A 27,581-nucleotide genomic window follows, 5' to 3' on the forward strand; every position below is an offset into this window, starting at 1 on the left:
TTCCCCAGGACCTTTGCATATGCTCTTCTCCTGTCTCTTCTCTAGAGCCTTCACCCACTTCTCTTGTACTCAACCCAGATCCAGGGCCAAGACTTTTAGAGGTCCTACATACAGAAAAGAGTATGCTTCACACCTGTATAATTCAAAACAGAAAAAAACACTAGACTATAAAATAAGTGTAAGGAAGTCTTGACAAAATTATTATTGATTCATTTATTTATTTGTGTATCTTCTAATGCCTTAAAAAAATACCTTAAATCAAATTCTTGCAAAGGAACTTCTTTCTCATGTGGGAGTGGCCCTGCCTTACTGGTACTCTAAGCACTTATTTGTATGCAACGAGTTCAGACCTCAGCCCAACTTCACCACCTCCAGGCAGCCCTCCCTGACTCCCACTGCAGACTGAGCCATCGAGAAGACTAGACACAGAGCTCTTCTCAGCACCTTCACAAAACCATGTGCCTCCCCCAGAAGCACCTGCAGCCACTGAAATATGCCCATTGTTCGCATGGTTCTCTGATGGGGTATTTCCCAGCACACCCTTGGCTCCCAAGGGAACAGTGCCCACCCTGCTCGCCAGCATGCTCCTGCCTTAGCACAGTACCCAGAACATAGCAGGTGCTCAAGAAATAGTTGTTGAATGAATGGACTAATAACTGCACGAATGAACCAGGGATGACAGTTCACATTACAAACACCATCACCAGCAAACCAAAGGGAGCCACTGCTGAGCTGCTGGAATGAGCCGATTCCCCTAGTGAATTCAAGCAGTTTTTCCAGCAAACATTTACAAGACACCTACTATGTGCCAGGCTCTGAGGACACAAGGATGAACAAGACAGGCCTCATCCTCCAGCAGCTCAGCCCAGGAAAGACAGGTACAGCAAAAGCTCAAACGCTCGGCAGCCTCCACGAGAAAACGGAGCCTCGGAGCGCTGGGGGGGAGCTGAGGAAAGAGAGATGAACTCAGAAGTCTCCATCACGTGCAAGTCTCGTCTCCCGCGCTGTCCCTCGAGGTCGGAGGGTGCCGTCCTCACAGGCCCACCCTGATGGCACGCAACCTGCTTTCCCTGGTGTGGGCGGGGCTGAGGAGAACCTGCCTCCCACTTCGGCCGGCATGCTGCCTTCTTTCATACAACACACACAGTCGAGCGCTCACTCGGCGCCAGGCACGGTGCCAGCCCCTGGGGACATGGAGACCGGGCCACAGTCCCTGCCTTCAACAAGGGCTGTGTCGGGCTCAGTGGCCCTCAACCACGTCCAGCACTGCCTGTCCTTCAGGGGCGTTCTTTCAAGGGCTGCAACGATCAGAGAGGTTGCTACTGGCATCTAGTGGGCAAGGCCAGGCAGGGGTGCTGAACGTCCTGCAGAGCAAGGGACAGTCTCTCAGAACGAAGAATTATCCCACTGTCATGTTGCCCCACAGCTGGAGATTCTAGCACAAATCCCTCAGCTATAAACACACCAACACGCTCTGCCTGGATTCGCACACAAGTGCTGGAGAGTGGCATGCCGGAGTACAAACTCGAAGAATCCACAGGCCCAAGAAGGGAGATCTGCCAGGTGTGTCCAGTGTTGGTCCCTAGAAAACCTCGGCTCCCACTCTCCTCCTCCACTTCGCAGGTGCTTCCTGCCTGCAGAGTTTGCTTAGCCTTCCTAAGGTCCTTGCTCCTCAAAGGAGCTCCTGATGGACCAGCAGCATCTGCAGCCCCTGGGAGCTTGTAACAAATACAGAATCAGCCCCTCCCACTCCCAGACCTGCTAAATATAATCTGCATTTTCACAAGATCCCAGTGATCTATATGCACTTAAAAGTTTGAGAGGCACTGCCTGAGGCCATTCCAGGACAGCCTTCAGGCATTTTCTGTTCAAAACTTCCCAGGTGGGGAGGCTGCATCCACCTCTGTCACCTCCATTCCCAGGCCCCATGTTTCCTGCTTCCCCAGTGAGAGATGACATAGCACCTCCACAGAGGGCGGACCAGCTGCCACAGGACCCATGCGTGGCTCTTTTCTCCCTACTGAGCTCAAAGGTGGGAAAATATGAAAGGGAACCCCCATAACAACCCAAATACGTCTCAGCCTTAAGAAACCCATTTGGGGAAGATTCCCACTTATTCCCCAGGTAACTCAAGGGGTGACATGTGCCAGTGCAAAGGCATTCTTTTTGTTACTCCTGAGGAGCTTGCCAGCCTGAGAGGACCCCAGAATGAGTAGAAAATGAGAGCTGAAATGCCTTCTTCAGAACCACACCAACACCTGTGTCCCTACCCCAAGGCTTAACTTGGGGATGCTCTGGAATTTTGATCCAAGTTTCATTTCATGCCTACTCTTCCAAATGGACCAAAAGCTCTTGGGAAGGCAGGATCTGACTCCCTTTTGTGGACACCTCAAGCCACAAAACTGATCCAGACACAGTATCAGATACCAAGTAAGTACTGGGGTAATGGTTGTAGGATAGGATGGAATGATGCAATGGGATAGAATGATGGGATGGGGTGAAATGGGAAGGAATGGGCTGGGATGGGATGGCATGGGATGGGATGGCATGGGATGGGATGGGATGAGATGGAATGGGATGAGATGGCATGGGATGGGATGGCATGCGATGGGATTGCATGGGATGTGATAGGATGGCATGGGATGGGATGGGATGAGATGGGATGAGACGGCATGGGATAGGATGGCATGGGATGTGATAGGATGGCATGGGATGGGATGGCATGGGATGAGATGGAATGGGATGGCATGGGATGGGATGGCATGGGATGAGATGGAATGGGATGGCATGGGATAGGATGGCATGGGATGGGATGGGATGGGATGGCATGGGATGGGATAGGATGAGATGGGATGGGATGGCATGGAATGGGATGGCATGGGATGGGATGGCATGGGATAGGATGGCATGGCATGGGACGGCATGGCATGGGATTGCATGGCATGGGATCGCATGGCATGGCATGTGTTAGGATGGGATGGGATGGGATATGATGGAATGAAATGGGATGGGATGTGGCAGGACAGGATGGAATGGAATGGAAAGGGATGAAACGGAAGAAATGTTGAGCCCATCAATGCCCCCTTCTTGCTATCAATCATGGAAAAGTGCTCCTATGGTGAGATACCTACAAGAATGTTTACTGTAGCAAACACCTGGAAACAACCTAACCTAAATGCCCATCACCAGGAGACCAGCTGCCTAAACCGTGGGCCACCGTGTTGTGCAATGTCACACAGCAGTTACTAAAGAATAAGGGAGATCTATACGCCGATGTGGAAAACTCTCCGAGGCATAGCATTGCATGAAAAAAAAAGCAAGTTACAGAATGATAGATTCAATATGGCATCATTTATTCCTTGTAATCAAAAATCAATACAACATTGTTTCTAAGGATACACATACACCATATTCCATGGAATCTAGGACACCGTGGATTATAAAATGCACCATTATTGTATGTACCACTAAAAAAGCAAGACAAAACATTGTAAATTAAACCATAACAAGTCACTAATTGTAAGATTCATCTCAATTTTAGAGATGTTAAAGTTGTCTTAGAATCTATGAAACATGGTATTACGTAAATTTGTAGTACAGAGTCTTGAAGCATGCAAGCCAAAATGTGACCACAATTAACCTGGGAGGGGGCAGGATGGACGGAGACTTTAGCTTTATCTCTATCTTTGAAATTTTTACAAATGGAATACATTTATGGGCTAGTGATATTTAATAATCTCTAAAATTGTTTTAATAAAGAATGCCTGAAGGTCTCAGCCGCCCCTCCCTTAAAGGCAAAGAGATGCTCCCAGCTCACAAGGCAGAGGAGAAACAGGGCCTTTCCACGGTGACAATCAGGGTGGGGCTAGAGCAGATGAGTGAGTAGGATGCTGCAAAGCTTTCCGGAGAGGAGAAGGAAGTGCTTATGAGTACCCAGTGGGGAAAGTGTCATGGAAAAAAGAAACAAGAGGAAGTGAATTGATTTGGGGAAACAATTCATAATCTACTCACAGACCAACATCAGGGCTACCTGGGGGCCTGGGGTTGTCCCCCAAAATGGCTCCTTCACCCACCCTTGCTGCTCTCTGCAAAAGCAGTTTGGAAAGTCATGATGCCATCCTAAATCCATCACTCACAAGAGATCGCCTTGCACTCGAGCTTCTAATTCCGCCCTAATATCCAATTCCGTGTGTCAGAGAGAGCTGAACCTCGGCCTGCAGCAGCCGCACCACCTTGCCCTGCGCAAAAATAAAAATAGCCTTGGTGCTCCGAGCGCAGGTTTCCTTGCCTTATCCTCTGGGGTCCCAGGAGCAGCACAGCCGGCAAGTGGAAACCACGTGCAATATAAATACATAATGAACAAAGAGCCTCCCCAGAAGCATCCTTGACCTTCCTGCTGCCTTGACTTCTCCCCTGCCACCGTCCCCAGTGGAGCTGTAGATGGAATGCCGCTATCGAGGGGCGACAGCCACAGAGTGCCTTCCTTCCCAATGTCTCCAGAAGTTAAGCAGTAAATGGCATTAATCGGAATGATAACCTATTCAATTCTCCACTTATGCAAATAACAAAGTTTTGGCAGCTCGGGCTGTGATTTGAACAGCTACACCTGCCAGGAGCTGGGCCTGTATCTGACAAATTTTGCTCCTTTGTTCCCCTAATTTGTGGTACAACAGCACAAGACCAACTCACTGACAAGTACCATGTCCTGGGAAAAGGGAAAACCACACGCCAACCACCCCACAGCAACCTGCCAACGCCACTAGCTCCAAGAAAAATGTGTGGCTCCCACTGCCCCGAACAAATCCACAGAGGAAATTTCTCCTTTTATAAACTTGGGTGAAGCTCCAAAACTGGACTTCTCAGCAGCATCCTAGCCACCCCAGGAACAAGGGTGACGCCATCGGCCCCTCCAGATCCCGACCCCACCCTCCTCTACCCGGCTCTGTGCCCCGGGAAGCTGACCCACAGGCTCTTCTGCTTCGGGCTTCCCGTTGGGTTCCGCTGATGGTCCTGGCAGAGACTGGGGGCGGGAGGGGACCGAGCCGGGGTATTTATGCTCCTGGCATGCTCCAGGGTTGCCACAGGCTGTGTGTGCCTCTCACAAGGGAGCCCTCCGACAGGGCAGGACTCTCCGACAGCTGCTCTCTCCAGGTCCCGGCACACGCTCCTCCCCTCACTCCAATAGGTTCTCCAATGTCCCCATTAGGTTCTCCAATGTCGTGGGGATGTCCTCAAAATCCTCCCCCATCCCCGCTGGCTTCCCTTCCCCCTGCCCACCTCTGTAAAGAGCCCTTTAGTAAATGCTCCTCAATTACCCTGTTTGAATGCACCATCTGTTTTCTGTTGAGACCCTGACTAAGGATCTTTAAACAATTTTTAAGTAAATATGTCGACATGGTGTTTGTTAAGACTGTGATAAAAAGACATTAGAGGGAGCAGTGTAAAATATGGCATCAGTGAGAGCCACGAGGAGACAAGCAGCCCTCGGGCGAGGTGGTCAGAGGACAAAGCCTTTAATAACTCGCTCACCCAACACCCAGGACTCCCCAGCCCCACCCCCTCTGACCTGGCTGGACCGCTGGCTGCACTTCTCCCTACAACTCTGCCACTCTTTATAGGGGGTGGGGGGGGTGGGGGAAAAAATCGGCCCTGGAATGACCCCGAGACGCGGTCCCCTCGAAAACCCACTCCAAGGCTCTTACCTGCCACCCCACTGGTGCTCCTCAAACCCACCCACAGGAAGCCTAGGATCTTCCCAGCTCTGCAGACCTGCTCTTCCCCCAGGAGACAATGGGTTCCTAGGGGGCATGAACCCAACTGAACCTCCCGAGCCCCTTGCACATCCCAACTTATCCAGCCCCATGTGCATCCCAGGCTGACATCACGCATTTGTCTACTTACCTCTTTGTTATCTGTCTCCCCTGCCAGAAAAAAAGCTCCCTGAGGGCAAGGGTCCACTATATCCCTGACACCTAGCCAGGGCCTGCCATGCAGTAGAGACTTAATAATAGCCTGATGACCCAAAATGCAGAACGCCCCTCTCCCCTGGGAGAGTAAAGCACCCGCTCTGGTTTGCTCTGTGGTCTCAGGAAGCAGGCAGAAGGGGCAGCTCCTGAGGCCGGGAGGGGGTGGGAGGAGGTGTGGCTTGGTGGCATTTGAGAGGAAGTAGGCTTGTCTCCTGAGCAGAGGAGACGGCCCACAAGAATTCCTGGTCTTTGACAACCCAAGGGAGTGACAAATGGAACAACTCAGCCACCTGGGCCACTGCCAACAAATCACTCAATAATGTTTCCTGAGGACCTACTGTGTGCGAGGCCCTGTGCTAGGCCAGAGACAGAGACAGGCCTGAGAAAGACAGAGCAGGACACGCTCTCAAGAGGATCATCTTCTAGTAGCAAAGACAATAATCCAAAAGCAAACCAAAAAGAAAATCTGAAATAATAGGAACTGTCAGGAAAGAAATCAAATGGGATGATTTGATGGACAGCGGAGGAGAGTGACTTTAGCTGGGGGACAGGGAGTGCCCAGGAGGGCCACTCTGAGTAGGTGACTTTGGAGCTGAGACCCAAAGGAAGCGAAGGAGCCATCCAGGCGACAACCTGAGGGGCCATCCAGGTAGAGGGCGAGGTGCTGTGAAGGCCTGGGTGGGAAGAATCCTGGCCTGTCCAAGGCTCAGGAGGGGACCAAGGAGAGGAGGGCAGGCCCTCAGGGCAGGGACCGGGCAGTGGGGTGGCTTCATTCCAACAGCAGTGGGAGAGGGGCACGGTCACAGTCAGGGCAGGTCCAAGCTGCCCTGTGAACAGATGCTGGGAGGGGCTGGGAGGCCACAGGCGATGCCAACCATCTCTCCTCCCCAGCCCGCATTGCGCGCCCCTCAGCCACCTCCCTCCCACCTCCTCTCCACTCAGCCCCAGCAGCTCAGAGGGCTCAGACCCACGCCGGCAGATGTGGCCTGGTCACCCGCATCACTCGGTAGCGTCCAGTCACACAGCCCTCCACTCCGGGAGGCCAAGACTTCCACATCCCAGGGGGCGGGGGCAGGGTGCATGCACTCCCCTCAAGCCAGTAACCATCCCCCAACCTGCACAGCTGCCTGCAGCCTCAGTCTTCCCAGATGCCCCCCAGAGCAATGATGTCACTTCCAAAGGCAGCCAATTCTAGCCAGTCAACTCCAAAATAAAACTGTTTAACACAAAATGAAGCATTTTATAATCCCCTGTACATTTTTCCCTGAGCTGGCACACACAGTGTTTGAAAACACTGCCAAAACACTCAACCAATAGTTTCGCTTTATTTTAGACCAGCGCCAGAGTTAGATTTCAGGCTTCCTTGCTCTTTTCCTGCTCCGAACCCCACCCCCCCCATCTCCCCGAGCCTTTGCCGCAAGGCAGTGCCGCTGGCAGGTTTCTCCCCAACCCCCCCCCGCCCCTCCCCCCAGCTACAAGGCCAGGTGGGGAGCCCGAGGAAAGAAGGCTGACTCCCTGCTGGCTGCACTCCTTGAACCACATGCCCCAGCCAGCGGGAGATAAATTTGGTTGCTTTCTCATTTTGTTTGGGGATGTTCTTTATTTTTCTGTGTTAGGGTGTCATTTTAGGAACGTCAATCACAGATCTCGGAGTTTGGAGGAACCAGAAAAATCAACCCCTTTGTGCCAGCCCCTTGACCCCCATCCCCACTGCCTTACCCCTGCCATCATCTGAGGCGCTCATCTCCAGGCTTGTCAAGGCTCTTGCCACGAGGAAGCTGCTCCTTAAATGTGGGGCCAGAATGGGTGTCCCCGTGGCTTCTAGGGTTGGTCCCGGTTCTAGCCCTTACAGTACCAAGACTAATGGAGACAGGACTTGGGGTGCCTCATCCCCATCCCCACAGATGTGACTCACAGCTTTGACCAGAGCTTCCGCTGGTCAGCCCCCTCCAATAATATGTCTTATCCAGAGGTGACAGTAAAAATGTCAACCACTGGATCGCCATCACAGGAGCAGACACCAGCTGAACTGGTGGGACTGGCCAAGCAAGCTCCTAGCTATGCCTGAGGTCAGGTCACCTACTCTGGCATCTTTGCCGCTAGAGGTTAAATGGCCCAAGTTTCTTCCCTCTTCGGGCTGCTTCTGTCTAACAGCATCCACCTCCCTTTCTGCTGGCAGCACCTTGATTTCCCCTAGGGAACATCTCTGGATCTGCCATTCGGAGCACTTGACTTGGCCTGAGCCAAAAGCCAACCTAGCATTCATCAGAGCCAGAGATGCAGGAAGCCTGGGTCCTAAGGCCTTTGCTGGGATCACTGGATCCAGCAGCACCTGAAGCTAGTCCTAGTAGCTGGAATTTCTATTTACATGAGCCACTAAGTTCCCCTACTTGATTTAATCAACTGAGGGTTTGATTTTCTGGCACTGGCCGCCAAGAACCCTAACGTCCCAACTTGCAGGCGTGACTTTGAGGCCTTCCCCTCCCCATCTTCCTCTGCCCCTCGCCAGCCGTGGTCTCTCCAGCACCACGAGCAACAGAGCAATCATCTCCTCCACCCTGCTTTCGCTGACATGGGCTCAAAGTACACTAACCATTTTGATAGCTACTTGTTCTTCCCCTTCATACGCCTCAGGTGGGCCTTGGCCAGCACTCAGCTCCACCAAAGAGGGAGGGAAGCAACCTGGGTTTAGAACAAAATCACTACAGACAGGTCAGTTTAAGAATCTCCTGGCCAAAGTCAGTGAGGGTCCAGGTGTTACACAATGTGAGCTCCAAAGGTCTGCTTCACTCACTCCTCTCTGCCCTGTGTCTACAGCAGTTCCTAGCTCATAGTAGGTGCTTAAAAAATGATTCTATGAATGAATGAATGCATGCCAGGGGATGCTGTGGTTCTAAGGAACATATTCTTCCTTTGACTGGTGGTTTGCTCTGTTCTTTGGGGTGCCTGGAGTCGTAGACTAAAGGACGTGGGAACAGCTCATCAACAGTTTTCAGCTATCATAAAGGATTCTCATAGAACAACTCCCTCTAGTTGCCTCTTTTACCCCAAAACCAGGTCAGGATCCAGCTGGAGGCTATTCCCATTTTCACCTGCAGGCACTTCTCAAAGCTTTTTCAAACCTCAAATTGGAGGTAACCGAGACGGATTACTCAGGGAACACAATTTTCAGATCTTTACGCCCAACAGGATCCGGAATTAGCACGAGCACCTCCAGGAGAAATGCACCAGGGCCTCTCTGAGGGGCTCTGGTCTCTGTGTATCCTGACCATCGGTGATAAAGGTGGTAAGAAGGGGCAGGAGTGCTGGACTAATGAAATTTCAAACCTCGACGGGAAAGGAAAAGCTGTCACTCTTGACAAAAGCACCACGTAACTGGCCCTGAGTTTGCTCAATGACACTCAAGTTTCAGAGCTATACATGGATACGTTGGGGAAAAAACTTATTATTAAGACAATAATAAAGTATAAAGAAAAAATCTTGTTACTGCAATTTGGAATATTTTAGCTGCGCCCCTACTTCCCTCTGAAGCTGGTGGCAGCCGATGTGAACTTCTGGAACACAGCTGCAGAGGTAAAGCGCAGCAGACTGGTTTCACAGCCACCTTTCCACACCACGTGGGCACCGGAGCCACTCAGGCCCAAGGACCAGATTAACCCAGTGGCCACTCAGCCCCTCTCCAACCTGGTCCAAGGCCTGGACAGGATGTCCCAAATGCCCAGCAGCGGGTGGATGCCACTAGGGAATGACTTGCCTCTCTCAGAGAGCTCTGCCCCCAAAGGACCAAGAGGCAGAGGTTCCAGGAAGGGAGGCTGGGCTGGTCTCTGTGGGACCCCCAAGGTGGGGGCATAATTTCCATAAAATTTGTAAGAATTCAAGGGTCAAAGTCACTCCTCCACAAGAAGCAAACAAAGGAAAAGTCCAGAGACTTCAAAGATGGCGGGCTGAGTGTGGGGCACACCTGCCAACAGTCAGTGAGGCAGACAGGAACTGCACAAAGGCGCCCCTGTCAGAGCATACCTGGGTGCCCAGTACCAGCACCAACCGTCTGTCCACCCTGGGAGCTGCCCTGCCTCCTAGGAATTATCAGACACCTCCGGGGCAGGGCGCGGGGGCAGGCCCCCAAAGGCCCCCACCTCCCTGTGGACCTTGGACAAGCCCACCTCACTAAAGAGCCTAGCCCACCTGCCTGAGGCCTCTGAGGAGCCGCCTGGGGCTTCCTGGAGGTTTGAGGGCACGGGAGGGGGATAGTGGGCCAGCAGGCAGAGCTCGGAATCTCCCAAACCCTTTACCAGAGCACTGTCCACTTACCTGCTTTATACACTGGCTGTGTTTGAGAAGAAAAGTTTGAGAATAAGGTTAGAAACCACTGAGATAGATGTTCTCTGAGGCCTCTGCCTTCCTAAAATGCTGAGATGAGAGGAGCAGACGCTGTCAAAAGCAAAGTGAATGGACTTGATCACTGATACCCAACAGTCCGCCATTTGATGAAACTATTCTCCTCTTTCATAGTGGCCTGCATATAATTCCTTCCTCCTAAAGAAGATGTCCGTGTTCCCTGGCCAACATCCTGGGGAAGCCCCTCCCCAGCTCTCAGTCCCAGTGGTCCGTAAGGAGATGCCAGACTCCCCGGACCCTGAGCCTAGCTAACTTGCGTGGCTGCCTCCGCCTGGCCACAGGGACACTTTCGAGGATGAGCCTTGGTCCCCTCCGGACTTCTGTCCTGGCTGCTCCCTCTCCTAGTGTGGCTGAGTCAGGAGGGTGGAGGCCTGAGGTGCTGGGACCTCTCAGAGGAGATGCATGGGGGTGGGAGATGGGCAGCCTCAGGGTGTGTCCTTGGAGGACACTCCTTACTTCTCAGTTCCTTGAGCCAGTGAATCTGCTTTTAGCTACTTCTCAGGTTGAACTGAATCTCTATGCAGCACATTAAGTGAGGACCTACTATGTGTCACGGCAACTTCATCCTCCAGCTGGATTGTACATTCCTCGCCGACAGGCATGCACTCTCTCTCACACACACACACACACACACACACACACACACACGTGGCCCTGGGCATGCAGTAGGTGTGGTATCACTACTTACTGCCATGACATGTACCCTCTGGAAACTTCTAGGCTGAAATGGATGACAGTAGACTGGACGCAGACCACAACAGGAAACACGTGCAGCCAGCCTGAAGGCCAGCTTGGGGTTTTTCTTTTCCTCCCAGGACCTGAGGTCCTGCTGGGTGTACATCTTGGACCCAACAACAGGAAGCCAACAGAAGCTCTGGCTGCTGCCAGGAAAGGTGCAGAAACCAGGCCCGGCCTGGGAGGCTCAGCCCAGTCCCCCTCCCTGCCCAGAGCATCTCCAGGGTCCATTCACCCGGGCTCCTCTTGGGGGCATTTGCAGCAGAAACAGCCCGGATGTCAGGCCCCACCCCTGGATTCCACTCGGGCCACAAAAGAACCCAGGAGGTGCAGCGACTCAGCAGACCATCAGGTGGTCCAGCTGGCTGGCTCGTGGGAAGGAAGTAAAAGATGCCCTCCACTTTGGAGAGCCCTCACAAACCTCAAGACATACACACAGACACCTTTTTCCCAGGAAAACCAAAAGAAACGTGGACTCTTCCCACTTGACCCCTGCCTTCTATGTTGTCAGATGTGGCGTCAACTTGGGAGAGCTTGGACAGTGTGACAGCAGCACTCGCTCTACATAAGCGAGTCGAGAGGGACACATTCTGTACACTGCAGACTTCACAGGGCGCGAATGATAACACGGGCATCTGAAAACAACGCCCCTCCACGTCACCACCAGAAGCCAGGCAGCTGCCGAGCCCCGAGAGAACCACAGCGCCACGCGGCCTGCCGGCTCCCAGGCACCTTCTCGCAGGGAACTCAGAGGGCAGCAAGCAGGCAGATCAGGGTGGGCCGCACTCTCGCCAGCAGCTAGGTGGACCCAGACTGGCTGGTCGCCCACCCCGCCCATCCGCTTCCCTCCCAAACAGCAGCGCACTAGCAGGCTGACACACGGTGGTCAGCATTTTCCCAAAGAGTTGTAGGGAACGACATCTCTGCACCTTGAAACACCTTCGGAAACACCTTCGAAAGGCACTGGGGAAGGCAGCCACTTAAAGGCCACCTAGGGCGCTTCATCTTACAAGTGGAAGAACGCTTTCGAGAAGTGAATACCTTCTCCAGTGAGTTACGTTTTATTTAAATGAACAGTTCCTACAGCCCGGGCACCCAGAAAAGTCCTAGGCATAGTCCATGCTCAATAAATATGTGCCGCATGAATAAACCATCTCTTCCTTCTCTCAACTCCTTCTGATTACACATTAATTGAAGACCTACTATGTACAGGCACAGTACATGGTACCATTTTTTTGCTATCTCATACCTCGGAGCCCTTTCTCCACAGGGTTTCCACTGTCTACCTTATTGTGGACACCTCTCTCTCTCTCTCAGAGCTGTGGCCTCCTCTGGGGCAAGATCAACACACAGCTGAGCACCTACTATGTGTTCCAGCTGCAGCCCAAGACCACCTGGGAAACACAGAGGAGAACAAGACCCCGGGGCTCGGCATCAGCGTGTACATCCTCACCAGCACGATGCAATGACAAGCCTTTTGATCTTTGCCAACCCGACGGGGAAAGTGGTATTTTTCTGCAGTTTAAATTGACAGTTCTCTTATAAAAGAGGTTCTGAATCTTTCTAACTGTTAAAATCCCACTAATATTTATTTTTCTGGCTCCGTTTCTGTCCTTTGCACATGGGAGATATTCAAAATATCTGAGAAGCAGTGTGGTCCCCCAGTCCGAGCAGGTGCTGGCCTCGACTGCCCGGCCTTTGTCTCATTTTTCTGTTGATTTCTCGGCTATTTTCTTAGGGTTGGTAGGAGCTCCTTACACATTAAGGAAAATATCTCTTGCCCGTGATACATGTCTTTGGTTTGATTTATCGTGGTTTTGGCAATGCAGAAATGTTTTATTTTCATGTCATCGAATATTTCTGTCTTTTGTTTTATAGCTTCTAGGTTTAGGGTTATGCTTAGAAAAGGCTTTCCCACTCTGACACGATTATATTTTTTAAAACCTCACTCGTGTTTTCTTTTAGTATTTCCAAGTGTTCTTTTTATGTTTAGATTTCTGATCCATCTGGGATTTGTTCCGGCGTCAGGAGGAGGCAGGAGTCCCATCTCCCTTTTGCAGGATGACGGCTGCCTCCTCTCAGTCCCCATTACCAAGTGGCCCATCTGTCCTCCACCGACCTGCACGACACCTTCCTCAGTCACCAAACTTCCAGCTCTATGCAGGCCCAGTTCTGGCCTCTTCTCCATTCCCCTGGGCTGGCCCACATGGCTTAGAATCCCATGGCTTCAGAATATGTTTTAAAATCTGATCTGCTTACCAGCCCCGCCTACCATTCCTCTTTTTCAGAATTTTCCTTCTGCTCCTTGCATGCCTATTTTTCCTTATGAACTTTAGAATCAGCTCGTCCATTTCTAGATGAACCCTATTCTTACCTTAGTTGGTAACATTAAGTTAATGGGTTACTTTCAGGGAAACTGACGTATCTATGATACTGAATCTTTCCACCCAAGAATAAGGTCTGCCTTTTTATTTATTTAAGTCTCTTTTGTGTCCCTCAGCAGTTGTCCTGTTTGTTTGTCCTCTCTAAACACATGAACGTTGCTTCCTGGGTTCGCTCCCCAGTCTTTATACCTTCTGTGGCTAACGTAAGCAGGACCCTTTCTTGCTCCATGTTTTCTAACTGGATGCTGTTTGCACGCAGGAGGTCTCTTGATGTGGGCATATTAATTGTGCTCGAGCCCCCAGGCCTTTTGCACTGTGAGAGGCCGGCTGACACGAGCACCCTGAGCATGCTCCCCACAGGCAGAGGGAACTCGCGCCCTGCACCTGTGCACTTGGCAGCGCATCGCCCAGAGGCTGGCCTGTGCCCACTCTGTTTTGCCCAAATGGAACCAGCATGAAGGGCGCCCCAAGCAATAAGGCAGAGAGGGCCCCCACCCACGCTGTTGGAGCAAGAAAGGGCCTGAGCCGGCACATAAAAGCAAGCTCTGGCCAGCCAGCGGACAGGAACGAGGCTGGCAAAGGCACAGCCTCCACGCAGCCCCAGCCCTGCAATTAGAGCCCACAGGTCCCTCTGGCCACAGCCGAACAAACCAGGGTGCAATTCACTTTCCACCTGGCTTTCTACACAGCAGCATTTCACCTGCGCCAGAAAAGGAGGGTCAGCCTCTCCCAAGGGGCTAAGGAAATGCTACTTGGTCCCAATCCTCAGAAGGGGCAGCAGCTGAAGGGAGAGCAGCAAAATTAACCCACAGGGAGCACCGTTTTTGCTTGTTGCCCTCTTATTTTTTTTACGTTGAGTATTCAAAAAAGCTGCATCTGTCGAGTTTAGTTTGAGATTGCCCACCACTCCCATCCATGTTCTCAGCTCAGGCTATTCAGACATCGAATTGTAGCTCAAGCTCTGTAACCTTGAGCACGATCTGATCCCTCAGTCTCTGAGCCTCAGTTGCCCAATGTGTAAAATGGGGATGAATGGTGAAAAATAGCATCTCCCTGATGGGACTGTTGTAAAGACTAGGTCAGAGCATTCCTTTATTCAACAAGCATGTATTATGCACCACTGTGTGCCAGGCACTGGCCTAGGACACAACAGAGAACACAACAGATGTGGCCCTTGTCCTCTTGAAGCCCAACAGTAATGGGGGAGGTGGGCAATAAGCACAGTGACACGATCACAGAGTAACTACAGAATCTGATGTGGGCTGCGGACCGTGGGGGGTGGGGGGGCGGGGGCTGCAGAGAGAGCCTGCAGGGAGGGCTGCGGCCCACACTGTGAGCCCCTGGAGGGCAGCAGGCACCCTGTGTGCTTCAGGGCTGCCCCTCTGTGCCCAGTGAGGCAGCTGGCCTGACTTGGAGATCAGGGAATGGAGGCTGAAGGGAAGAAACCCATTCTCGGCTCCAACTTGGTCGTGAAGGCAGCCTGTGTTGTGTGGAGCAAGTGCTTGGAGGCCACAGTTAGAAACCTCGGTCTTACTCCATCTGCCTCTCCCTTCCTATAATGAAAGCCCAAATCACGCCAGTAGTGCCTTTAGAGAAGAGCCCAGGGACCTCCAAAAGCCGTCAGGGGCTCCAGCCCAGGACACTGCGGCGTTCCAGGACTGGCACACTGCACACCCCTGCAGACAGCCCACTCCTGACATAATGAGCGTCGCTGGGACAGTCAGGCCTAGAACATCACAGCAGTGCAGATCCAGCACCCAAGCATCCTCAGGCAGTCAGCCTCACTCATCTGCGGCAAAGCAGCATCAGTCCAAATCACAGAGCATCCTCACAGGGTAGTATTCCTACAAGGAAGCAGGAAAACATTCCACCTGAATCCAGACCGAAGGTCCACGGGTGACCTGCTTCAATGAACGCATGAAAAACGGGAGTCAGCCCCTGGTAAACCAAGCGTCTCGCTCCCGCCTCCACAGTGCCCCAGGAAGTTCCCAGAAACACTTTCCAGAGCAGCTGAAGTCCTCCCGGCTCCTAGAAGATGAAAAACAGCCCTGCAACCGTTTAGAGGGCCCACATGTGTTTGGCCACAGCTTCACAAATTGCCTCAACGTAAACAGCTCCCTCCCCATTCTGGCATTATTTGAAGTTAGTGGGACCTGAATTAATGGGACTTTCTGTCAGTTCAGACAGCCACCAAATGCTTTGTGTGCACAAACGATGCTCCATTAGGAAAGACAAGCCCCCCACACGCATCCAGGCAGCCTTCATTTACTCTGTTGCAAAACCCTAATCTACCAGCATATTGGTCTAAATGTAATAGTTTTATCGTATACAGACCCAGTATCAGCAACTCAAGCTGTATCCCTTTGAGTCCTACTGTTTAAAATAGAGAGGATCCCCAAAAATAGGATAATGGAGAAGACCACGTCCCAACGTGGGATCCTTTCTGAAAACATTCAGTAACAAATGCAGGATACAAAACGGTGTGTGCCCACGCCTCCAAGCATGCAAACACTTGTTATCCTGTGCGCAGGGGCTGGAGGGGAAGAAGGAGAAATCGAACAGCTGTTGGGGGCGTGAGCGTCACCAGAGCCGACTGGATCCTTGCTTGTTTCATTTTGTGTCATAAAGATGCAATGTTCGAGGCCTTGCGGGTTTAAGGCTGGTTTCTCAGACACAAATGAGAGACAATGAGAGAGACAGAGAGGAGAGAGAGAACTATGACAGGGCTTGACGGAGCTGTCTGAGTTCTTGCAGTCCACACTTCAGCAACTTCCCCTGGACCCAGCATCGCCACTCCTGCTGAGGGACAATGGAGAAGGCACCTTCTCAAGCTCCAGAACCTCCGGAAATAAAGATCTCTTCAGTGCAGAGTCCCAGGTCTTCCTTATGAAGGTCATCACTGCCAGTCTGGCAGGAGGCTCCCCCTTCCACGGTGAGCATCCCCACCTCAGAAAATCTCCAGACATTACAGCTACTCTCCCAGATTCTGATGGAACATGGCACTGCCCCCCACCCAAGATGCTGCAGAAAGAGCCCAGAGGTCACCGTGCTAAAGCAAACCACATTCAAGGCCCCCCACAAACACCCATGCCCTCCACACAGCCTCTTCCCAACATGCCGACTGCCCGGAGGGCTGACCTTCCCGGGACACCTGCTTGGGGAGGGGTGTGCCACCTCCACATTCCAGAAGCGACAGCCCTCTGCAGGGCACAAATGTTCAAGGAGCAGACAGCAGGATTGACAGGTGGCATCACCCGCAGGCCCCAAATTCTCAACAGCAGGGAGGGCCCACTCCCCTCTAAACAAGACTCATTTGTTCCCTCAGAAACGTCTGCTGAGCACCCAGAGCCTGCCCGGCCTCAGCAGAGCACGGCCCTCTCTGAAAGGTCACTGCTGGGCTGTCACGCATCCACCTTTCCCTCCAGAGTGTACTCTCCAGGAGGGCAGCAATGCCCACCTGTGTCGACCCCGGTACAGAGAGCAGATGGCCAGTGATGAGCATCTGGCAGCCCCCTCAGCCTGGCCTGGGAGGGCCTGCTATTGCATTTTTGTGCCAGTTCTAGACTTTTCAAGCAGAAGCCTATTTGCAAACGACATCTTATGCTAAAGCCCAATGTATAGAACAGACTTTTTAAGGTGAATAGCTCTGATCAGAGTGGGTGTCAGCGCCCCCTCAGTTGCACAGGCCCCAATATCCGCCCCAATAGCCCTAGAGATACCCCTGAGGACACAGTTTGAAAACCACTGCATGATCAAAGGGTATGGAGGCGTCTTAGGTAGGCACCTGTTTTGAATAATATGCAAGTAATTCCCAGTGGCTTTTCCTGTCATTGGGTAATCCTAAGGAGGTAAGACCTGGGGGGAATAACTCCTCACATATCTCTTCCACGTCAGGGAGACTCTCCCAGGCTGTCACACCTTTACTGGGCAGTAATGAATTTCTCAGGGATGCTATGAGGCAAGGTCGTTTCCCATGCTCTTTCAAGGAATTTCTGACTCCCTTCCAATGGTCCAAGGTTTGGAGATATTCCTGGCTCCCACGTCCCCGTGGAGGTCGTTAGTGGGGTCCTGTTAGGAAGCAGGCAGGAGGATCGGTGGATACCACCAGCATCAATAAGGATGGCTGGAGACCCTGAAAACAGGGCTGCCATGATTTCAGCCAAAGTCGAAGGCTGCAGAGAGAAGAGACTGCCACTGGGAAGAGAATCCTGCCCAAGACAAAAGCACAATTGGCTACCATTTCTTATTTCCAGTACAGACCCCAAATACAGCACCAAAGTGTCACATTTTCCCTTCACCTAGAGGCACCACCATTCACAAAAGTGTGGTGAGAGACATGAGGATCTTCTTGATTCTGAAGAACTGGAGGAAGGCGCAGCCCCAGTAGTGACGGGCATAGGGCTTCACCCCAAGAGCTGCAGAGGCTCAACAAAGCATCACTTAGCAGTGGTCCTGAGGGGCCCTGCTTTCACGACTAGAGGAGAATGGTGTGGCCTTTTCCACTTAGAAAATAAAGAGAATAGCTTTTAATTAGAAAAACAATTAATTGATAGTTTTTAAAGTAAATGACAATATTTTATTCTTATAGTTAAAAGTCTACCTCAATTCTTGGCTAAATCAAGAAATATGCTAGCATTTATTATTTTCTCAAGTAGGATAGAGTCCACAGCCAAGTGTCCTGAAAAGGTCCTGGCTCTACCTACAAATTGCTCCCTGACCTTGGTCAAGCAATCACCTTTCCCTCTCAACACCTCAATATTCTAAGATTATAAGTTATCCATCACCTCTGCCTGTGGTTGAAATATCAAAAATTCCACATGACTGGGGTTTGGTCTGCTGAGCCCCCCAAAGTCCAAACCTGTAAGAGTCCTCTTGGGTCTATTGTTTTGGCTATCTGTTCCCTCCAGAGGTTGAGAATGGAGACTGGGTCTAGCCAGGACTATGCAGGTACAGATGTCACTAGAGGGAAAGTCATAGTAATTCCCAAAACTTTTGGCTTTCATACTTCCAAGATGGCATGAAAGGTATGGGAAGTGAGGGCTTTGAGTCCCAAACTGCTTCCTACCAGCAAATTTCCCACCCAAACAGGTGACAGGTCCTCTTGCAAATACTGGTCTGAGATTTTAGGTCCTCTCCCCACAAACCAGCATCCAAAGGGTTTCATCAACAACCACAATGGAGGAAGATGTCCGGGGATAGCTATGTAAAGAACAAGGATGCTCTGGACTCTCTGCTCAGAGCCTGGCAATATGTCAACCCCCAGCCCTGTAGCATGGCTGCCACACCCCAGGGAATGCACATGCCCCCATTCCCCACCCCATTCACCGCACATGCCGCAGACACACAGACACACAGACACACAAAACTTGTGAAATCTTACGCACTCCCATAAAACTGTGGCCTTGCCCACCTTCTGAGACACCTAAGAAATAGGAAGCAGGGCCACAGCCAGGTCTAGAAGAGTTCCCAGCCACCCTTCTCCTCATACTCAGAGAAGTGGGAGGCCAAGCATAGAAGTGGAACCAGGTCCCTTTCTGCAAGGGCTCTTCTTGGCCTTTGAAATTCTCCCTGTCGCATCACAAGCCCTGACCCAAGGCACCCTCCTTCACATAGCTTTCCACACTTAAGCTGCTTAACTTTGCACCAACAACCTCTGAATTGCTGGGTTTCCAAAAGGCCTTCCAGAAATCTGGGGTGGCAGACATGTCCAGTTACAGCCCATACACTACGCAGTGCTGTTTGGGGGGCCCAGACAGGGCACCTCCACCTAATTCCTGCCTGCCAGAAAGCCGTTACTTTTATTTTTAATTTCATTTAAAAGGCAGATACAGGGTACCCAAGACACCACAATAAAATGACATTAACTGTAGAATTACATTATTAATTCTTTAATCTCACTTGAGGCTTCAAGCTGTTGCTATGTCCAATTATCCGTATAACCACCTGTCAGAATCCCGGCGCTGTTGAACATTACCTCCAGGACAGCGGTGGGCCCGGTGGTCCGTCAGGTCTGCCAGAGACTCGAAGTCCTGCTGACAGTGATCGCAGGTGTAAATTGACTCATCCTCCATGTCTTCATCGTCCTCATTTCTCTCCTCTTGACTTGTCACGCTGTTCCTGTCTTCCAGCGCACGGCTGGTTTTCCGATCACACTCGGGCTCTGCTCCTAGGCCTCCTGCCAACAGGAAGAATACAGTCCATGTCAGCTGACAGGGTCTTGGGAAAGGGTTTTAAAAGAATCACCCGGCATTTATTAAGATTCATTTAATTACTCTGCCTCCCAGGGTCCACTATTCTTGACAACTCTCAGTACATTAATAGATGGGAGTTTTTTGTAGCATGTGGTGCCATAATTCTCAACTAGATTCTTTAATTCTTGGTGCAAGTCTTCTAGGGGGATTTCCTGTCGTTTTCCCTCTGTGCATGGAGGCTGGGGGTCGTGACCCACCAGGGAGGTGAAAATATCTTAGCATTTTGTCCCCTAAAAAGCCAATTCTCTTACACGCTTCTCTGGAGCCTCTATCAGCTGTGCCTGATGCACCTAAACTTTTAGTTTCCCCCAAAGCCTTGCAATTTAGAGCTGGGAGATCTCGGAGCCAAGTTCACCTTCCACACAAGCCTCCCAATATGGTGATGCTGGCTCAGTTCTTTGTAAAGGTGTCCTGACTCCGGGATTAAGGAAGCACGTGTGTTTGCAGGACCACAGAGAGCCAGATCAAGCTGAAAATGCCCCTGAGCCCTCACTCGTGCCTGGAATCCCCCTAGACAGTGAGAACCAGCCTTGGCATCATGGGACCAATTTATTTAAAATAAAACACCTATTCTACCATTAGCACTGTGCAGACAAGTAGCTAAACTGTAGAGAAAAGTGAATTAATGATCATGATAGTGATGCCTTTCATTTAGGTAGTGTTCTGTGCTTTTACAAAGTCACAATTTCACACATGTAGTCCCATTTCAGTCTCACACATCCCAGAGCTAAAAGAAATTCAAGTGATCATGGTCCCCCTGCCCGCAGAGAGGGATAGCTTTGTTTTTCCCACTTCACAGGTAAGGCACCTGGCACCCAGCCAGGGGGATGCAACATCCCCAGCGCCCCAGATGTTTAACTTGACATCCTGACTCTCGTCTGGAGCACTTCCCCGCACAGCTGTGGGAAACGGAGCACAGCCTCAGTCTGAGAGATTAATAGGACATATCAAGAATTTGTAAATCAAAGTCCAGATAAAGCATGGTACACATAACACAGAGAATATATCAGTAATCCCAATAAATGTCAGTGGATTAAACTTGCCCATTAAAATACAAAGATTCAAAATGGAATATCAAAGTGTGCATTGCCTCTTCCCACAGTCTGTCCTGAAAAACAAATCTCTCCATCCAGAAACTAGCACTGATTTAAAAGAGAGAAATCTCTATTATGTGTAAAGATATTTATGCAAACATATATGCATATGCAAATGTGTGAGTGCACATGTGTGTGTACGTGTGTGTCACACACAACACTGCAGTTACAGAAAAAGACTTCAGCACACAACCTTTAAACCCCTGAGGCTGCCCACCAAAGCAAGAAAGAGAAACGAAGCAAAGAATGCATTCGATTCGAGGTGGAAGCCACAGTCCTCTAAATATTTCAATTTAGAAACAGATAATGTTATAAGGGCTCTATTTCTCCCATCCGCACAGAACACGCACTTCCAAGCACGCGACATCAAGAACCTGCGATCACAAATCAGCTCATCGGAGAGCCAGCTGCTGCCTTCTGTGGCGGGGAACGTGGCATGACACGCCGCTTGGAACTGCGCGGAGGTAGTAAAAATCAATGTTTCCATTTGTGGCCCATCAAAACATCTCTCTTCTTACCAATTAAGGGACGTACAATTTTTAGGTTCTTTTATTATCAGAACATGCCAACTCCTGGCAATACAGAAATCCCATTAAAAGCAAGGCAGCATATTTATCTCAGGAAATCTGATCTGCTGCTGTGGCAACGGCAAGAAATAGAAAGCAAAGAAATGAGAAATAGCGTTTGGAGCCTTCAATATTATAAGTCATCACACAACCACGGTTATACAGTCAAGCCGTCTCTGAAATTCCTAGTTTATAGTCTCTTCCCTCAAGAAAAAAAATGTTCTGAAGGGAGGAAAAAAGAACCATAATTCTGGCTCAGTCAACTCCACCAACTCTGCAGATAATCGGTCACGTTCAGCACCACATTTGTGCTACTTTACTTAACACACAATTTAATAGACATATTTAAATTATCCCCTTGTTTGTTTTGGGTCTCTTTGCCATATTGACTTGGCAGCACTTTCCATAATATCTCATCTGATCCACGACTGGAACCACAAACGTTACAATGCATTTGATCTCTTTAAATCTGCTACATCCTGTTGACTCAGGAGTAGATAAATCAGAATGTCAACTCTTGGGTTTTTATAAGGCAAAAACCCATAAAGTCATCCAAGAGTATAAATTTGTTTTAAGGAACTGTCACCTCCCCTGCCGCTGTCCACTAATGGGAAGGCGGGAGAGGGGAGGCAGGCAAAGGCGTCATCTGGGGTCCCCTGGGGTCACACGGCAGCCAGCCTGACCCTCAGGACACCAGAGAGGGAAGATGCAGGGCCCTGAAGAAGTTTAGGAGAGCAAGACTTCCCCGAAGACCCAGGCCCCAGGGCTCTCTGCTGCGTCAGCAGAATCGGACCTCGAGGACAGGACGCCCTTCATCCTGCTCAGGGCTTCACTCTTTGCAAGGCACTTTCACGCTCCGCAGCATTTGAAGCTCACAATAGGAAAAAAGAGTATACGGTTTAATTTCTCCACTTGTAGATGAGGAAACAGAGGCTCTGAGGGGTCACCCCAAGCCATGCAAGGGTTTGAACCTACAAGTTCTGATCCTCAGCTGCACCCCCTCTCCCTCCAGACCCAGGATCTGCTGGAGCCCCAAGCTCTCCGAGGCCCGGGAGGTGGGAGCTCAAAGGTCAGAGGGTGCCAGTCTCCTCGAGCACTCTCTGGGGTCTCCTCATCCCCAGCCCACCCCGAGCAGCCGCTCAGGAAGCCCCTGAGGACTGAATGAATGGACATTCCCTACTCCCTTGATCCTGCTATGGCTAGTCAGGAGTGGCCCTGACTGTCCCATGTCCCATGCTTGGCCAGCCCCAGAGGTCCCCACCGGTCCTCACCCAGGCAAGCACAGAGAAAGCAGAGCCCAGAGGCCACCACTGACTTTGTCTGAGTCCCCATCCCAAGTGCTGCCTTATGTTTCTGACATAGTGACCTCCTGGGCCTGAACTACAGTTGACCTCTGGTCTCTCCCACCACCCAGGCCATGAAGCAAAGTCAGCAGGCCGAGGAGCCCACTTCTCTTCCACCGACGCCACCAGGGCTGGGAAGGATGTCCCCAAAACGGGCTGCTGGCACCCTTCCCTATGGCCCCACCCGAGTTCTCCTAGGGCCTGCCTGGGGCAACTTGAAGCATATCCAGGGAAGGCTCAAGCCGAACCATTTCAATAGGGCCCTCTCCCGCAGGGTGACACACATGGGACGGGAAACAAAATTGGTGCTGTAAATGCCAGCCTCTCTGTCCCCTTGACAAAGCTCCCTACCTCCCCAGCCTCACGCGCCACCCTGGACAACTCACAACCTAGTTGTTTTCTGACATGCACACCTCCATCCTCTTGCTCAGGAGTCCAAGGGCAGCTAGCATTTGCTGAGCACTTGCGCTGTGCCAGGTGCCCCTGAGCAGTCAGCCAGGCAGCCCCATGAGCGGGGCACCATCTTATCCACATTTCGCCGGTGAGGAGACTGGGGGTCTGTGAGGTGGCGATGCTTAAGCAAGGCCACAAGTGGCAGGTTTCAAACGCAATTGTGTCTGACTCTTAACCACTCTGCTACACGGTCTCCCCACAGTAGAGAGTCAATGAAAAAATGAGCCAAGTGTCAAGGAATATGTAAACCCTTCAATGTCATATGTAGGGTCCTTGTCCCAGCCCCTAAGATCCAGCAAGGGCTCTGCTGGCCTCTGTGACTTGGTGCTCATTCCCGCAGCCACACAGACCTTCTCTCACTCCCTGGAATTGCGAGTGTGTCCCACCAAGGGCTTCACACTCCTCTGCCCCTGGAACTCCTCGCCCACCTAACAGGGCTTCCCACAGGCCTGAGCTCCAACGTCATGTGGGTCCCCATCATTCTTTCTCCTTCGTTCCCTTCCCTTTGCCATCAGTGCACTTGGTGCGGTGTTCACTCAGGCTTTTGTTGGCTAATTTTTTGACTGTCTGCCTCCCTGTAACAGGCAGCATTTTCCAAAGATGGCAGTAACCACATCTCCCATCCCACAGGCTCTTCTGTAGTGAGGCCTTGCACTTTCCCATCAGGAAGAGGGATCTAATTCCCCTCCACAATTCCCCTCTGGGCCAGCTGGCCTCGATAACTCTTGGACCACTGGAATACAATGGAAGTAAGTTCTGGGACCTCTGAGACCAGGTCAGAAGAAAGCTTACAGCTTCGCCCAGGTCTCCCGGTCTCCCGGTCTCACTACCCGCAGAACCCAGCTGCCATGCTATGAGAAGCCCAAACCACGTGGAGAGCATAAAGGCGCTTCAGTCCACAGCCGCAGCTGAGCTCCCAGCTGTCAGCAACAACTGCCAGCCATGCGAGTGCGCCATCTTGGATATCCAACCCAGGTGAGTCTTCAGATGACAGCAGCCCTGGCCAACATACGACTGCAACTGTACAAGAAATGCCAAGTGAGACCACCAACGGAGTCCAGTCAACCCACAGAACTGTGAAATAATACCTGTTGCTTTAGGCCATCGATTTTTGAGATGGTTTGTTACACAGCAATAGACAGCCGGAACATTCCCCCACCAGATCGTAAGCTCCGTGAGGGTGGGAGCTGTGTTGGTTTTTGCTCAGTACTGTCTGCCCAGCCCCCAGTACTGACAGATACACGGTGGAGGCTCAGTAAAAGTTGAATGAATGAATGAATTGGTTTCAAAGAAACAAGTCTCAAGGTATCAATACAGGTGAGGGCAAGGGGAGGGGAAGAGGTGACAGTGCTGTTTATTGTCTGAAGATAAGTACTAGGTTGAACCATATGAAGTTCCCATCCTGGTAAGTCAAAAAGTCAAATATCGGCAATTTGAAATGGTTTAACCTAACATATGATGGTGCCACTCTGTCCTGCCAGCTTCTCCCTCAAAGCAGGAGAAAGAAGGTACACCTCACCAATGGACCCCACTACACCACACCACACACTCAGAGTCCCTGAGCCCAGGACCTGGGATTGGGGAACTTCCTACGAGCAAAGAGAGGCGGTAACAAAATCCTCCACCTTCATCGCTTGTCATTAGAAAGTAGTGGATTTCCCACCCCCGGCCTAAACAACCCCACTGAGCCACTGCCCTCGAGAAAGCGCTTTCATTCAAGACGATAACACGAGGATAGTGGGACCCTGCAGAAAGGGCATGCAGCAAGGGAGGCTTAGCAAGAAAAGTGGCCCCACGTCCTCTTGAGGGAAGAGGCAGGAGGGCCAGTCAGGGGAGGAGGAGGTGGCTCTGCCGCCCCAACACCCTGAACGATGCTGACCACCATGTGAGCACTTCCTGGTACCATCCTACACTCGCACCGTGCCACCCCCTCATCACAGTCACCCTGTGCGGTAGGTACAACTGATATCCCCACTTTGCAGATGGGGAAACCAAGGCTCAGGCCACACGCAAGTCACCCGCACTAGGAAGGAGAGAGCCTGGATTTGAACCCTGGTCTTCTAACTACAGATCCCGATTCTTAACCACTATGTGGGAGGGCAAAAAGGCAAAGCTTGAGAAAAGGCTGAGCAGGGGACAGCTGGCTGAGTCCAGGGCCAGGAAATAGGGAAGGGGAGAGGCCCCGGGGGCAGGCTGCCCGCAGGCTGCGGGGCCTGGGAACAGGGCATTTCCTACCCTCAGCAAGGATCCTGGAACTCACAAGACAGGGCTGTGGGGGCCTCAGTGCTCCCGAGAGCCAGTTTAGGGAGGCTCAGCCTGAGAACCCCGTGAGAGTCCCTGCCCTCTGGTCTGGTCCCCACAAGCACATGGGTCAGAACAACCCTCACCCAGGAGACTGCCTCTTTCCCTTCCTGGGAGGGACCACAGGGTCAGCTAGCCAGCAGGGAACCCTGGGCACCCTGAGAACCCACCAGGGACCTCCAGGGGTCCCACCTCTGGGGCCCCAGCGCTGAGTACCTGCTCAGTGGAGGCAGGAGGCCAGGAGCAGCCTCCATATGCCAGGGATAGAGAAAACAAGGGCAGAGTTTGAGAGGCAGGAGATACCCCAGTGCCAACAACCACACGCATTGGCCCATTCCTTCCTTCATTCATCCCACAAATATCTAGTGAGTGTCTACTCTGTGCCAGGCATAGCACACCCATATTGCTACAACATACAGGGTGTTCCCCAGTCCCATTTGTCTCGGTGGCCTCAAAGCTCACACAAGGTCTGGCACAGCAATGATACTTAATAAATATGGGGTGGGTGAATGAGTGAATAGATGAATGAATGAATGCGGAAGAAGAGGAATAAGTGGCAAGACCTGCAGCCTGGCTGGGGTTGGTCCAGGACCCGGGTTCCAGTCTTAGCTTTCGTACCCCCCACCTCAGCCCATGAGGGACCTTGAGCAAGTCACTTCTGCCTGAGCCTGATTGCTCCTATGTCAATGAGGAGCCTGATCACGATAAACACAGTCCTCTCCTGCCGCACAAGGCAGAAGTGAGGCTCACCTGAATGGACGGTCACTGATGCAAGAACTGTGCACACAACTACACGCCAGACAGATGTAGGTCCAGGAGCCCTGGGGGTTCCAAGGGAGCCGAGAGGAGGCCGGAGCAGGGGCAGGCAGGAAGACGAGGGAGTGGGCAAAGGTGCCGCGAGGGGTGACTGGTGGAGCGCAGAGAGGCACGAACGGCAGGAAGGGGGACAGTGCCAGGTGAGGGCGGGGAGGCAGAAGAGTGGGCCCTGGAGGCCAGCGAGCCTGGGAAGGTCTCCTCACTTCTCCTTTCTTCTTGCAATCAGGAACCACCAGAGAGTAAATTCTAGGCATGTCCAAGTCGTGACCAGGGGACCCAACCGCATGGGAAGCATGGGGAATGCCAGCGTAGAGGACTCCAGTGGGGCTGACGGAACCAAGTCACCACAATAACGATGGTTATTAAGCAACAACACACACAAGCAGCCGACAGCTGGAGTCACATTCCAGGGACTGGCGGGATGACAGAGAGAATGGAAAAGAATCTTTGGAGCCAGCCTGTCTGGGTTGAAATCCACATGCTACGACTCAGTGGTTGGGGACCTTGGACAAGTCACTTACCCTCTCTGAGAAAAATTTAATGAAGTCAAATTATTTTAATGAGGTTATATACAAAGCCTGATACCTGGTCCACAATAAAACTTCAGAGAAGTGGACTAGCTGCGACAATACTGTCTCACTGCTGCTGTTATCATTCAAACCAGCATGTGCAGCAACACGGCCGACACAAGTTGGAGACGATCCTACCACAAGGGAGGTTCTGGCAGGAGGCCTTGGAGGAGGCTCCTGAGGATGGGGAATGTCAGGGCACACACCCCTTTGAAAGGCACAAAAATGTCTACACAACAAAAAGAATCCACTGGACAGAAGAGGGAAGTTCTGGGCTCAAGTGCAGGCTCCCCGTCCACGCCGTGCGGCCTCGAGTAAGTTACAAGCCCACCTCCTCCAGAAGCAGCGCGACCTCTGGTCTGTCCCCGCCAGCCCCTGGGGAGATGATGCAGACACTTCAGTCTACAATTCACAAGCCCACGTCTCCTGCGCTCTCCCCGGGGATGCAGTTGGGGGGCCTTCCAAATGAACTCACAGTCCAGGAAGGGTCTACCACTTCCAAAGCATTTATCCTGGAGCAACTTTTTTTTTTTTTTTAAAGAGAAAATGCATACTCCGACATAGCAGCCTGTAAGTTTCCTATACACGGTTTCACTGGCAGCACGTTCCCAAGGATGAGAGTGGGAGGAGGCACTCTGGGAACCTGGGCACTGGGTCGAACCCCTGGCTTAGCCTCCACATGGCGTTTGGGCCCCACTTCTGGAG

General features: G+C 51.6%; 1 protein-coding gene across 3 annotated transcripts in view; it reads right to left on the reverse strand.

The window, feature by feature from the left end:
- ZNF423 (zinc finger protein 423) overlaps nt 1-27,581 on the reverse strand; it is a 315,937-nt gene that overhangs the window by 195,129 nt on the left and 93,227 nt on the right. For all 3 annotated transcript variants that reach the window (XM_070261781.1, XM_014738459.3, XM_070261780.1), the window contains exon 3: nt 19,458-19,658. In XM_070261781.1, coding sequence (XP_070117882.1) covers nt 19,458-19,658 — 201 coding nt within the window. The remainder of the gene's footprint in view (nt 1-19,457; nt 19,659-27,581) is intronic.

Source organism: Equus caballus, chromosome 3 (genome assembly GCF_041296265.1).
Source record: "Equus caballus isolate H_3958 breed thoroughbred chromosome 3, TB-T2T, whole genome shotgun sequence".
Classification (NCBI taxonomy): domain Eukaryota; kingdom Metazoa; phylum Chordata; class Mammalia; order Perissodactyla; family Equidae; genus Equus; species Equus caballus.